This window comes from Dipodomys merriami, unplaced genomic scaffold (assembly GCF_024711535.1).
Source record: "Dipodomys merriami isolate MVZ:Mamm:240054 unplaced genomic scaffold, mDipMer1.0.p SCAF_42, whole genome shotgun sequence".
Classification (NCBI taxonomy): domain Eukaryota; kingdom Metazoa; phylum Chordata; class Mammalia; order Rodentia; family Heteromyidae; genus Dipodomys; species Dipodomys merriami.
The window spans coordinates 4,736,923-4,751,283 of NW_027205826.1; the positions used below are offsets into that span (position 1 = coordinate 4,736,923).

A 14,361-nucleotide genomic window follows, 5' to 3' on the forward strand; every position below is an offset into this window, starting at 1 on the left:
TGCTCGCCCTGGGGGACCCGCAGCATCAATGTGCACTTGTTATCGGGGCTTCTCAGGGCCGAGGCCGGAAGCGAACAGAGAGAAGTCCCCCCACAAAGTGTATGCTAATGATGAGCCGGTGGTGGAGTTCTGGATGCACAGCGCAGCCCCTGGAAGGGGGCCTGGGTGTCCTGAGGTGTCCCCAGGGACTCTGCACGGGTCTGAGCTCTTTTTCTTATGCATGGCTGCTTGGGTTAGGGGTGAGGTGGGCGGGGTCGAACTCCCCTCTAGGGCCCATCCCTACATTGGACCCCTTTCCTGTCTCCCCAGGCAGTACGGCCTCTGTCCTCGTAAATGAGACTGATCTGCCCTGAACACTGCTCCAAACCAGCCTTTACCCAGCTCATCTCAACTCCTGCCTGCTCAGTTCACCTTCCTAACACTACTCCCCTACTCTTTGTCTCTGTCTCTCTTTGATGCCGGTAACTGGGGCTTGAACTCCAGGCCTGAGAGCTGTCCTTTAACGTTGTGGCTCAAGGCTAGTGTTCTACCACTTGAACCACAGCTCCACTTTGGCTTTTTGATGGTTAAATGGGAGACAAGAGTCTCCCAGACCTTTGTGCACAGGCTGCCTTCCAACCTTGATGCTCGTACGTCAGCCTCTTGAGAGGCTGGGATTGCCCGACGGGAGCCACTCACACCACGCTTACAACCCCATTTTGCACACCAAGCAACCGAGGCTCAAAGAAGGCCCAAACCCTGGCTTTGGGTTCCAGGCTGACTCACTCCATGTCTGGGTCCTGAACCTCGACTATGCAGCAAGAGGTCCCTCACGACAGCTGCTGGTTATTTTGGTCCGCGGGGAAGCCTGCCCTTGCCACACCCCATACTGGTATGGTTTTCCTGATCGTGACAGGCCAGAGGGAAGATACCTGTGTGCCTTCTGTACTTACAACATGTGCCCAAAGCAGGGTACTCAGCAGGGGTCCCCTAAGTGCTTGATAGGAATGGAGCTGAGCTGGTGTTCTGCCCACCCCTGCCCCACACCCAGCTGCTGCCATCTTGGTAGATAGCTCGCGATCTAGGACAGTGGCATCATTTTCCATGTCCAATGAAAACTGAGAATAGTGTGTGTGTGTGTGTGTGTGTGTGTGTGTGTGTGTGTGTGTGTGTGTGTGTGTGTAGTAGGTAGGTGGGTGGGGAGGGGAGTCCTTTTGTTCAAAACAATTAGTAATTTCAACCTGAAGAACATGGAACTCAGGCCCCTCTGGAGGGCAGAGACCTGTGTCGCTGCCCTAGTCTCAGGCCCAGGGCATGGCCTTGGTATCTTCAGTCACTACACATCCTTTGTGCTGACTTATGACTGGATTTTTCTAGAGCAATCTGGATTTGAAATGTCTTGGATCTCTCTCCGCCTACGCCCACCTTCACCCAAACTATGGATGCCAATATTCCAGGATCCTGGTGTTTATACCTAAAAGAGTAGAAAAATCTGTCATCCAGTCCCTTAGTCTGCGTTTTAGTTGGGGACATGCAGTTGCTCCTGTACCATTTGCCCCCAGGGAACCACAAGCCCTGGGGTTCTGTAGGAAGGCTTGGCGGTCCGGTCACAAGAGGGCGCTGTTTCCACTCAGCCTGCAGGAGGCCTGCAGGCTGGGGACCCCCAGACCTAGCTAGAGTCACAGGATGCCCCTCCCTGTGTCTGCATTTCCCGACAGCTGCAGTTTGGGCCAAGACTCTACTTGTCCTCTTTCCCAGGCCAAGTTCCAGCTTCCATCCAGGCTTCCAGTTCCTCTCCTGGAGCCCTGGCTCCGCCCCAGCCCCAGTCCCCACCAGCCAGTCAGTCATCAGGGACTTCCGGGCCTCCTTCAAGTCTCAGTGCTTCTGAGACAGCCAGCAGCTACCCCATGCCCCCGCCCCTCCAGCCCAGCTCAGACCCTGGTCATTTAATCTAGGAGAATGGAGCGGCCTCCTGGAGGGTCTCCTTGCTCCAGCCGTAGCACCCTCCCAACCCTCTCCTCCCTGCGGAGAGGCACCTGCTGAGCTGGCAGGGTGACCTGGGGTCCCGAGGGTGCAGCTGCAGCCCCCTCCCCAGCCTCATCTCCCTCTGCTCCTGGCTCCAGCCTTGCCAAGCTGCTACCCCGTGTGTGGGCACCTCCAAGGGCATTTCAGACACAAACCCAAATAACGGAAACCCTTCTAGGGGGTGGCGGTGACTATTATAATAGTCCCACTTTGCAGATGGGAAAAATCGAGGTCCAGAGATGCCAAGGAACTTGTCCCAAGTCACAGAGCTAACACAGGGTGGAGGGCAGGATTCAAATGCACGACACTTTCTTATTTATATTTATTTATTTTGTAGTCCTAGGGTTTGAACTCAGGGCTTTTTGCTTGCTACACAAACCCTCAACTCTTAATATTTTACGGAGAGATTCTAATGCTTTTTTTTTTTCCCTCTCATGATGGCTTCAGATATGATCCCCCTACCTATTCATGCCTCCCTTGAACTGTGTACCTGGGATTACAGGAATATACCACAACACCCAGCTTGTTCGCTGAGATTGCGTCTTGGTTAAAAAAAATTTTTTTTTGGCCTGGGTTGGCCTTCTTCTAATCTCTACCTCTCAAGTAACTGGGACTACAGGCATGAGCCACTGGGCTCAGACTAAAGGCCGATCCTTCTGAGTGCCTTCCAACCTTCTTTCTGTCTGGTTAATCATCAGGAGACACATTCAGACTTCACCTCTGACTGCCTTCTGTACCGTGAAGCCCTGGCAGAGACATCAGAAAGCTGGGCAGAGGTGGAACCGCAGGGCGCCTGCATTTTTCCACAAAGCAGGGGGGTGGGGGTGGGGTGGAGGGGTGCAGTCTCATTAAAAGGCTTTGAATGGGGGGTGATCTGGTTGACAGCTTGACAAGATCATTTTGTCCATGTGTGGAAGAGAGCAGGAGAACCAGGCAGGTCACTAGGGCGCCCAGCTCAGAGCTTGGGGCAGAGCAGAGAGGTAATGGGAAGCTGTGCTCGTGCCCCAGGGCGGGGGTAGCACGGAAGGGACTTCCTCTGTGTCTGCAGTGGCCAGGGTTGCGCTGGGTTCAGGGCAGAGGCCACACTGTCCCCGATGGAGAGAGGGCAGGCAGTGACGTGTGATGCTCAGAGAGGAAGAAGAAAGGGGACCTGGAGGGAGGGGACCGGGAAGGAAGCCGGGAGGGGAGGGTAGAGGGAAGGAGGAGGGAAGGAAAAGAGAGGGGACATGGGGGGGAGGAGGGAGAGGGGGAGGGAGGAAGAGGGAGGAGACATGGAGAGAGGAGGGAGGGAGGGAGGGAGGGAAGGAAGGAGGGAAGAAGGGAGGGAGGGATGATATCACTGCAATTGGGGGCTGAACAAATCAAGGAGGCTCGGGCTGGTGAGAGCTGAGCATTGTCCATGACGGCTGGCAGACAGGGGACCCCTCTCTCCCGGTCTCCACGCCTTGGCACCCCGTCAGCCTCTGTCCTCCGTCACTGCTGATCCCCCCCCCCCACCTGAGCTGAGCTTGGATCTGGGCAGGCGGCCCCTGCTGGGTAGAAGGTGGCACTGGCACTTCAAGCCATGGGCCTTCGCATCGCCACCCCGTGCTCCTCAGGCTACCACTCAGCTCCCGCCCCAAGGCTCCTGGACGGTCCTGGGGGGCTGGCTAGGACTCTTGGCAAACTGGACAGCAAATACGAGAACACACACCTGGGTGGCCGCCATCTCTGAGCGGGCGCTGCCCGGGGGAGGGACTCCCTCTCATCTCCTAATTGAGGGCCTCTGTGCCAATTTCACGGTTCACAGGAGCCATTCGGAATGGGGGTGAGCCAGGGCCACGCAGGCCCCTGGGGGAGGACCGGGCCACCATACAGTTAGGGTGACTCATTGCTTCTAGGAACACTTCTGAGATTTCAGGAATTGCACATCGTCTGGGGTGCGCACAGGGCCGGCGGAGGGGGTGCATTTCCTGTGAGTTTTCCCCTGCCTCTTGACGCCAGCCCCCGGGGCGGATTCTGCCAGGTTCTATCTTACAGTGAAGGCTCAGGAAGGTGCAGCGATTTGTGTGGTCACAGTGAGTTAACAAGTGACAGAGTAGGGTCTCAAACCCAGGTGGCTTTGGGTCTAGCTGCCTCAGTGGTCTCCGGGTGGATAATGAGGGAGACAAGGGTAAGCGATGAGCATCCCGTCTTTGCTTCTGCCTTGGGAGAGGCCAGGATGTGACAGAGACTCATGACAAGAAAGCAGGGACAACGACCATTTTCAGCCACTTGATTTTCTCTCAGGCTCTATCTGGAGCTGAGTTGAGTAAAAAAAAAACCAAACCAAACCAAACCAAACCAAACCAAACCTCACCCTCAGTCTACCAAGTCTTCAGACAGGACGCAGCGATGGAGTAAACACAGAAGCCAATCAACGGAGCTCCTATTTACAGGGGGTACAGGGGCGCACGCACTTGGGTGTCGAAGGCAGGAGGAACACCGGCTCAAGATGAGCCTAGGCTGCGTAGTGAGACCCCATCTCCACACACGCCAAAAGCAACCAAAGGAACAAAACCAGCATTTGCTGAAGCCCTTCACAGAAGGGCTGGATGCGGAATCGTAGAAAGCAGCTTGAGGTCTGTGGAACTTGGGAGGTGTGTGTGTGTGTGTGTGACAGAGAGAGACAGACAGACAGACGGAAGACAGACAGGCAGATGCAGACACAGACACAGAGACAGAGAGAGACGGGTGAAGGATGCTAGTAGCTCCAATCTAGCTCCTACTAGAAAGGCCCTGTGAGGCTGGTTTATGGGGGGGCGTGGCTTCAGGCTGGAGGGAAGCTGGGGAGGGGGTGTGTGTCTGGGGAGGACTCTGTGGATGCAGGTACATCGCTGTCTCCCAGACCCCAACATGGTGGCTCCTCAGGCCCCCACCTCCCCCTGGCTGTGGGGTAGGCGAGGGCCCACGCTGGGTGCTGGGCAGGGGAAGAGTGTGGAAGCCACCACAGACAGGTAGTACTGTCCATGTGCCTTGTGGGGACCTGGGGCCCCACAGCGATGGTCCCTGCGTGTGTTAGGAGTTGGCAGCCGAGTCCCTTCTTGCTGCATCTCCTTGGACACACCTGTCTGCCATCAAGCGTGCAGGGCCGGGTCACACCAAGTCTGCCCAGAAGCATCCTCACCAGCGCTCTGGGGACCATGGACTCTGTAGTGTGAACCGCCGCCCTCCCATTCATTGCATATGATCCCATTTCCCAGACATGGAGCAGCTCAGGGATGTTAGGTAACCTGCCCAAGGCTGCACGGTGACTTGGCAAAGCCGAGATTTGAACTCAAGGTGAGCAATCCCCAAAACCCACTGCAATGGGACGGAATAACCCCATATAAAGAGATGTGAAGCTGGGTGCTGGCTCATACGCAGAATCCTAGCTACTCAGTACACTGAGATCTGAGGATAATATTCAAAGCAAGTCTGGGTAGGAGAGTAAGACTCTCATCTTGAGTGCAAAGCCAGAAGTGGAGCTGTAGCTCAAGTGGTAGAGTGCTAACCTTGAGCCACAAAAGCTTAAGGGCAGTGCCTAGGCATTGACTTCAAACCTCAGTACCAGCAATAACTGCACACACACACACACACACACACACACACACACACACACACACGCACACACACACACGCACGCACACGCACACACACACACACACACACAGATATGGATTTTTTTTCCCAAGCCTGTGGATGAAAATGAGCTGGAGTAATGCTTATAAAAAACCAAACCCTCTTTGCCCCCCACGCACATGGCCAGCCTCCTCTGTGTTCATGCTCTTCTCCTTCTCCTGGTCTCTACAAGCTCAGAGACAAAGTGTGGCCTAGCTCCAGAAACCCACGGGGCCCTGGAGCAGTCCCTGCCTTTACCTAGCTCAGGCAAAATAAAAAGAAATCTCTTTTCCTTCTCCCTCCATTCCAGGCCCTCGCTTCTTTTATTATCAATGCTTTTCTCTTTCTTCTGCTATTGGTTGGAACAAGACCAAGTACATGGTAAAAGTGTGTGATGTCATTTTCACAGCTTGGAGAAGTTTGTCATCGGAAGAAATTGACGGGCTAGGGAAAAAAGTCCGTGTTCACCAAGTACCTTGTCCTGACTTGCAGCTCTGAAAAGATGCTTTCGTGGGGGTATCGGGGATGAGGAGTGAGAATTGGGGGGGGTGGATTTGGGGGGCTGCTCTAGGTAGAACCTACCTAGCCCGCTTACCCTATGGATACAACTAGTTTCTTCCTTTTGGGAAGCTGTCGCTAGGAGAGCAAGCCCAGCACACACCCCTGGGAAGAAGGTCCTTGCCCAGGGAGGCTGGGACTTTTGTGAATGACCTTCATGGCTGCCACATGACCTTGGATAAGTCCCTCTGTCTGGCTGGTCCTGAGTCTCTCGGGCTCAAGCTGTGTGAGCATCCGGCTCTGTCAGCAGTTCCCAGCCCTCTGTGGCCTCCTGCCAGGGTATCATGGATATTACTTTATTAATAGTAATATCAATAGTATTACTATTAATAAAGGAAGGAATGAGCACCTGAAGCAGATGACAGGTTGCCCCAATAAGCGAGCTGTCCGCCCCCCACCCCAATGTGTTCCAGGTGCTTTTGCTCAAGGTTTAGAGAAGGAGCTGGGGACCCCTGGCAGCTGTCAGGAATCAGGCCTAACCCCTCCGCCCCATCTGCCAACCAGTGGTCTCCACAGGGGGGGTGACTTTTGACCCAAGGGCAGGTGGCAACACCTGAAGCTGTTTGGGGTTTCACGGGGCGTCTAGACAGGATGATGCTAAGATCCCACGGCACGCAGAACAGTCCCGCCAAGAACGATCTGACCCCAAACACCAGAAGAGCAAAAGCTGAGGAACCCAACCTTGTGGTGAGAGGCTGTTACAGTGAACCCCTGGGGCCCCCCGAGCTCCACTCATGGAACTTTCCAGTATTACCTTCTGCAGTATGGGTGGTGTAGAGTGGGGTGGGTTTCTGGCAACCTCCACGGGCATGCCTGGATTTCCTTTCCCACAATTGCCTCTTCTTCTGTCATCCGCCATTGAATGGGGTCCCACCCCCTCGCCACCTCCCCACCCCTCAGTCCTGTCTCCCATCGCTGTCCCGGTCTTTAGTGTCCAATCCATGAGGTCCTGGGTCCCTCCATGGCCTCCCTGCCTCTGGAACCTCTCTTCGCCACATAGAGCCGGAGGCTCCTCTCTCTGCGCTCTTCATCAGAGCTGCCTCCAGCCCACCCTCTGCCCTTCCCGCTCTCTCCTCCACCCTGCACCCGGTTCTGGCCGGCCTGGAGGACTCTGCTTGCCTTTTGCTCTTCCTGGAAGGTCCGCCAGGTCCTTCCTGTGGTTCAGGTTTTGGTGTAAACACAACCTTCTCTCACAAATTCTTCCTTTTCCCTTTACCCTGAATGGAGGCCTTTCCCAGGATGCCCTGCCCTGTTTATCTCAAGACCCAAATCGGCACCCGGAAGTGTCACCAGCCACTTAGAACATCTGCTTGTCCACAGCTGGGCCCCAGAGCCATGCTGACCAGAGCAGGTGCACAGTGAGCACAGAATGAATGGATGGATGGATGGATGAGTGAATGAACAAATAGAAGCATGCAGGCAGGCAATTGATTTGTAACTTAGTAAGAAAAAGGCTGAGAAGCACTTAAAGGATCCTGGGGTCTTCTAGCTATAGAAACTTCTCTTCTTCCACAAGCCCTGGTGAGGCTACAGGGAACCAGACTCAACCTGGAAGGGAGGGGTGGGGCTCTCAGAGGTGGAAGAATGTTCAGGCTGGCCAAGGTTTCTCCCCAGTGCTTTGCTGCTCTAGCTGGCCTGTGCTATTCTTTGTCTCCTTCATCTCTGAGACCCTGCCTCTGATCACCTGAAGGCCTTTCTCATTCTACGCTTGGTGACTAATCCCAGAAGTCCTTAGGAAGGAGACTGACACAGGAGATTTCGGATTTTCTCTTGAGCCTTTGCATTTATTGTTTTGTTTTATGCCAGTCCTGGGGCTTGAACTCAAAGCCTGGGCCCTGTCCCTGAGCTTTTGTGCTCAAGGCTGGTGCTACACCACTTGAACCACAGCTACAGTTTTCTGGTGTTTAACTGGAGATAAGAGCCTCGCAGATTCTCCTGCCTGGGCTGGCTTCAAACCATGATCCTCAGTTCTCAGCCTCCTGAGTAGCTGGGATTACAGGTGTGAGCCCCTGGCACCTGGCTCCTCTCAATCCTTTCTGAACTTCCTAACGTGGGATTTTTCCAGAGTCAGCTCTGGGGTGCTTACCCGTCCCCATCCTGGGGTCTACTAAGACCCACAGCGTCTCCTCATGAAATCAGCTAGCTCCAGTAGAGAAAGTGTTTCTTCCCGAGAAGGGAGAAAGGAGTAAAGTACAGGGGAGAGTGGAGGAGTGACAGAACAGGGTATCAAAGGAAAGCAGACAAGACAAGAAAGTAGACTTCCCTTTTGGTGAGTGAGCGCCAGCGATGAATGAAAGCAGGAAGGGACAAAAGTCCTGTTACGGCTGAGCTGTGTGCCCCCACACCCTGGAAGTCATAACAAAGCCCTGCTACCCAGTGTGGGCTTTGGGGGATGATATGTTTAAATGGGGACCTAAGGTAGGGTCTTCATGACAGGACCAGAGCTCTTAGAAGAAAGCAGAGAGCTGTGTACCTCTTTTCTCCTTCCTGGGGGAGAAGAGGCCTCTTCAGACCAGAAAGACAGCCCCATTTTGGACCAATGGACCCTCCTTGTAGCCTTCTTGACCTCCAGGATTGTAAGAAGTAAACATCCTTTCAAGCTGGGTGCAGTGACTCACTCCTGTAATCCAGGCAACTCAGAAGGCTAAGATCCAGAGGCTCACTTGAAGTCAGCCTGGGCAACCAAAGCCTGCTAGACTCCATCTCCAAAATATCCAGCAATCAGCAAGGGCTGGAGGCTTGGCTCAAGCGGCAGAACACCAGCTGAGTGAGCAAGCTGAGCAACCACAAGGCTGTGAGATCACACTTCAGCCCTGACCCCTTCCCCCACCAAAAAATAAAAGTCCTACTAAGTGATTCCATCCATCCTATTTTGCTCATCACAACAGCCCCTTCCCAAAGCTGGCTTTCTGTCAAGGGTGTGCTGGGGCAGTGGAAGGCTGCGTGTCAATGTCCAGCCTTAGCTGTGAACTGGGAGCACACAGGCACTACCTCATCTCCAAAGCTAGACCTCTGACGGGCAGCGGATGAATATTTACCTGCAAGTGTTGGTGGCAATCACCAGCACTAACAGTGAGGTCCTCAGTAAGTGATGGCTCTTCTTAACACCACCAGAGGTCCCTGGGGAAAGTGACTGGTGGGTGGCAAAAGAAGAGCCTTCTCAGGCTGCTGTCACCACCCTGGGGGCCGTGCTGAGGGCAGGACTGTGGCCGCAGCCGTACCCCTGGGAAAAGCACCCCTGCCTGTCTGCTTTCTCCCCTTCCCAGAATTCAGTGTGAAGACTTTCTTTTCTCTGTGTGCCCTTGTGCGAATAAAGGTTGGGCACACTGGCGTGCGGGAGGTATGATGCCCAGGAACTAGGATTCTGTTCTCAGGTTCCAGAACCTTCTCCCACTGCTACGCATGCAGCACAGAGCAGGCACCAAGTAGGCACTGGGGCTGCCCCAGGCATTGAAACTGTTTTGCTAAGACTCTCACAGAGGTGGGGGTGGGCTGAGTTTTGTCTACAGGGGACCTGGAGGTTCAACCCCATCACCTCCCAGGTCCCTGGAGATCCCTCCGCTGCCCTTGGGTGCTCCTGAGCTCAGGATCTCCTCTCTCTTCATGTTTCCAGAGTCTTCCATCCCTGCCCAGAGTGTCTGATACAGTCTAATCCTCCTCATTCCAAAATGCACTAGAGATTCAACCAAGGTTGCCTGATGATACCTTTGATGGAGAGAAAAACAAAAACATGTTTATTTCCCCTTTCTGACATCTCCAGTCTTAGCTGGTTTTCACCAAAGGTACAAAGAATGAGATGAGGGTCTCTGGGAGGGAGGGAGGGGCAGGTGCAGCTGGGAGGGGACACCCTGCTCCAGATCCCAACTGGAGACTGAAAAAGACAGACAGACATGGGAGATGGACAGAGAGCGAGAGAGCGGGAGAGAGCAAGAGCGAGAATACAGACACAGAAAGAGAGGAGTGTGTTATGCAATTTGTGTATCAGGTGTACATTCTCGCTTCCAAATGCCTTCATGCCGCCGCCAGCCCAACCCCAGAGCTGGGCTCCACTGGGCGGTGAAGTACTTGGTTCTATTTTTAATGGCAGTCCAGAAGCTGTTTGGCAAAGGGCAGGGTGACATGGTGGGAAGAGCTTTGTAGTGAGAGGGAGGCTTCAGTCTGGCGCAGCGGCCTCCTACCTGGCCACCTCTGGGTAAATCCTGGCAAACTCTCTGGCCTCATTCCCTCTCTCGCAGAGAGGTGTGAAGCCGCCGGCCCCTGCCTGGCTTGGACCAGGCACTTGAGTGTTCTGACACTTGTCCCATGGAGAAGCAGGTGTGGGGCCTGGGAGCTGTGTTTTGGGAGGTGGAAGGAGGCGGAGGAGAGATTGGCCCCGGCGAGGCTGGGCACAGAGATGTGTGTGTGCCCGAGACTCGGCTCTCCTAGGCCAGCGTTTGTGGGAAACACCCCCAGTTAGCAGCGAATTCATCGGAGTCCTGAGCTGCGCCGCGTTTGCTATCTGCTGCAGTGCTCAGTGTCAGCCCAGAGGTTTGATCTTCCCCCCACCCCCTTTCCTCTTTTCCTCTCAGTTTGGATGTAATGCTTTGGAGGTGCTTTGCTGGAGAACAGGTGGAAATCATGCATTTTACACACAAAAGCCAACATGGAGGTAGCTCACCTTCTCCTCTTCCCTCCCCGTCCCCTTTCCCTGGGAGGAGTAGCCCAGGGTTCACGGGAGCTCTCCGGGTCTCAGCCCTGGTCCTGCTGTTAGCATCAAAGGAGGTGTCAGCGGGCTCTGGGAGCTGTCAGTTTCCATGGCCTCCATGAGGGAGTGTGTTATGCGATAAGTTCCCACCCAGTTACGGCCATTAGAAGCCCTGAGCTTTGGGGGGGGGGGGGAGGGGGAGATGACAGTGGCAGCCCAGTTCCTTCCGCTAAGCCATCCAACCCTCCCCTCCACTCCCCTCCCCTCCATGGCACTGTCATGCCAGAGGAGCCAGCTGCCCAGATCAGCGAGGGGTTCTCTGGATGAACAGTGCAGTGCGAAACGGCTCGGGGGCAGCTGGCAAGATGCTAAGTGCGCCATCAATCCTAATTAGGATGAGGAATTAATAAAGGAGCATTGGAGTCACCAGACAGGCCAGGCTTCCCAGCGGAGGAAAGGGGTCCGTTCCAATTTCCGCTGGGAAAGTGCAAAGGCTCCAGGTCTAAGGAGTTTCTTGGGGGTGGGGGGGGGCGTGGAGAGAGGGGGTGTGGGGGCCAGTGGCTGTGATTTGCGGTGCCAGGCACCGATGGCGGCCGGTGGGGCTGGGGAGGTGTCACATGGCGGGGGGGGGGGTGCGTGAGCGAGCTCAGGTGTGGTGGCAGGTTTTCCCTGGGGAGGGAGAGGAGTAGGTGTTCGTCATCCGAGCAACTGCACAGCTCACAATGATGTTTTTCCAAAAGAGAAGCGGAGGGCGTGATCGTGGGCCCGCCGGCTCCTTTGTGTGGCTGTGATTTCCCCCACAGCGCTGCTACCTAAGGGATCCGCAGAGACTTGACTTGAAAGCTCCCAACCTGGAAGGGGGGTGAGGTGGGGAGGAGGAGGAGGGCGGCCGGGGGGGGGCAGAGGGTGGGGACCAAGGGGCCAAGTTGGACTTGGCGAGCTTCCGTTCACAGGACTCCATCCAACCTCACCCCGCGGAAGGAAGGGCCGTGTGTCTGGGCGCCGCCTCCACTGTCCCCAGGTCCCGCCAAGCCGGAGTGGGGGGGGATCTCGGATGGCAGCCGCAGTGGGGTGGGGGTGGGGACAGGCGAGGCGCAGGGAAGAACTTCCCGAACAACCGAGGGCGCAGTGAACTCCCCGCGGGGGGAGGGAACGTGATACCAAAAGGCTCAGCAAACGGTCCAGGGTTGTCTGTCTGTCCGTCCGTCTGTTTTTAAATCACAGCAACACTCTCCCAACTCACTCTGCAAGCTGAGGCCTGGGCCGCAGCGGCCGGCCCCGCCCGCCCTGCACAACCAACCACCTGTTAGCTCAAGTTCGGGCGGCCGGGTGTGCGGCGGTGCCCGGCGCGGACGCCCCGCGTTCCCGCGCGTGTGCAGCCCCGCCCCTGCCCGGCCCCCGGAGGCGGGTGTGCCCCGGGGTCCCGGAGACCCAGACCCGACCCGAGCCCGAATCCGACCTCGCCACACTTCATCACGCGCCCGGGGGAGGGGGCGCAGCGCCCCGCCCCCGTGGCCACGCCCCTCCAGGACGGCGGGCGGCTCGCGCAACCCCCAATCCTTCGGGGTCCCACCCCGAGGAGGGGTGGTGACCAGCGGCTCCCGGCTTCAGTTAGGGGCGCACTGGCGGGAGGGGGGGGAAGGAGTCTCCTTTTACCTCCCCACCGCGCAGGGAGGAGCGGGCCGGTCACCCCGCGAGAAAGAGGAGGCAGGTCGCTGGTGAGGGGAGCCACCCGGTTCCCTAGACCCCGTTGGTGGCCGGGTCTGCCTCCACGGGAGCCTGAGCCCGGCGGCCTGGCGTTCCCCGCCCCCGGCCGGCCCCGCCCCAGGATGGCCAGTTCCCATAGCAATCGCACAGACACCGGTTGCCAGGCAACCTCCCCCCTCCTCCCCGCCTCGGTTTCCCCCCCAGCCCCCCACTCCGGGCCTCCTCCCGCCCCCACGCCAGCCTCCCCCTCCCCTGCTCCCACGGGGGGGGGAGGAAACCGGTGCGGCCCCTGGGGAGCGCTCGGGGCGCGGGTTGCGCGCGCGCACGCGCGCGAGTTTCAGCGTGCGTTTCATTGTGTCCGTGTGCGAGGGGGTGTGCGCGCGCGCGGGCGGGCGAGAGTTTGTGGGATCGGCGTGACCGCGAGGTCCCCGGCCGGGAGGGACCCGAGCTGGAGCCCGGCTGTCCACGCGGGGACCCGCCCGCGCGTCGGCTCGGCTCCTTTGTGTGTCACCAGGAGCCAGCGCCGCGCCCACCCCCTCCCCGGGGCCGCTCCCCGGGCAGTGTGCGCGTGTCACGCTGTGCGCGTGTGCCACGGTGTGCGCGTGTCCCTGCGCGCGTGTGCCGCTGCGTGTGCGCGCGTGTGCACCCGCGGAGGGGGGGTCCCTACCTTCGATGCAGCACACCCGCCACAGCCCCGAGTGGGTGAGGTCGCCGCGGGCGCGGCGGGGCGGGGGCCCGTCGTCCATGGTCAGGTTGGTGCCGTTGCAGATGTGCGCGCTGGAGTAGAGCCAGTAGTCGGTGCCGATGGCGATGGCCATGAGCGAGAAGGCGGCGAAGGCTCCGGCCGTGGTCAGCAGCATCTGCAGCCCGCGGTCGCATCGCACCATGGTGGGCGCCTCATACTCCGCCGCCCGCCGGCCCGGCCCGCCGCGCCCGCCCGCCCGCCCGGCGTCCTCCCCTGCACGCGCCGCTCCGGGGGCGCCCGGGCCGGGGTGGGGGAGGCCGAGGGCCGGGGGCGGCGCCGCGCCGCGCGCTGCGACCCCGCGCTCCGGGCGAGCCTGCGCTCCGGCCGCGCGGGGCTCAAACTCCGAGGCGCGGCGGCGAGTGCGGGCTGCGCGGGGCGCCCGGCGGGCTGGCGGCGGCGGCGGCGGCGGCCGGGGGCTCCTCCCTCTCGGCCCGCCCTTCCCCGCTCGGCCCGCGCCCTCCGCGCCTCCGCCCGCCGCCGCGCTCCCGGCCCGCGCCCCGCGCCTCTCGGCGCCGCCCCTCCGCCTCGGCGCCCCTCGGCTCCCCCCCCCCCCAGCCCGCACTTTCCCTCCCTCGCTCCCTCCCTCGCTCCCTCCCCGCGCTCGCGCGCTCTTCCTCTCCCGGGGTTCATTCACATAATTAGAGCCAAGGCAGCCGGAGGGGGGTGGGAGGGAAGGGCTCCCCGCGAGGACGGGGGCGAGGCGCGCGTCCAGCCACTACCTCTCCTACCCATCCCGGGACACCCGGGCTCCCCTCAGCCCGCGGGGATTCAGGGAGACGTGGGGTGGTGCGTGTGGGTGTGTGAGTGCCTGTATGTGGTCCTTCTTTTCACCTTATACCTGTGTGCGCCTAGATCTGGAGATGAGGATACAGGCGGGCATGAAGGGGAGGGTGTGTGTCTGGGGGGAAGAATCCGCTCCAGATGTGGTTTACACCGCTGGGAGATACGCAGGCCCAGCCAGGCGCCAGGCCTCCTCCTTCGGAACCCAGGTGATCTCCAGGGCTGGGAGGCCTTGGACTTTTGGTATTGAAGCCAGGACTCGCTT

The 14,361-nt window shown here is 58.4% G+C and overlaps 1 protein-coding gene across 2 annotated transcripts in view; it reads right to left on the reverse strand.

The window, feature by feature from the left end:
• Positions 1–13,685, reverse strand: part of Cacng4 (calcium voltage-gated channel auxiliary subunit gamma 4) — a 53,225-nt gene extending 39,540 nt beyond the window's left edge. For both annotated transcript variants that reach the window (XR_011366132.1, XM_069993119.1), the window contains exon 1: positions 13,239–13,685. Coding sequence is in view for 1 of the 2 variants with exons in the window: in XM_069993119.1 (XP_069849220.1) it covers positions 13,239–13,458 (220 nt within the window). In the remaining variant the exon portion in view is untranslated. The remainder of the gene's footprint in view (positions 1–13,238) is intronic.
• Positions 13,686–14,361: the final 676 nt, after the last annotated feature.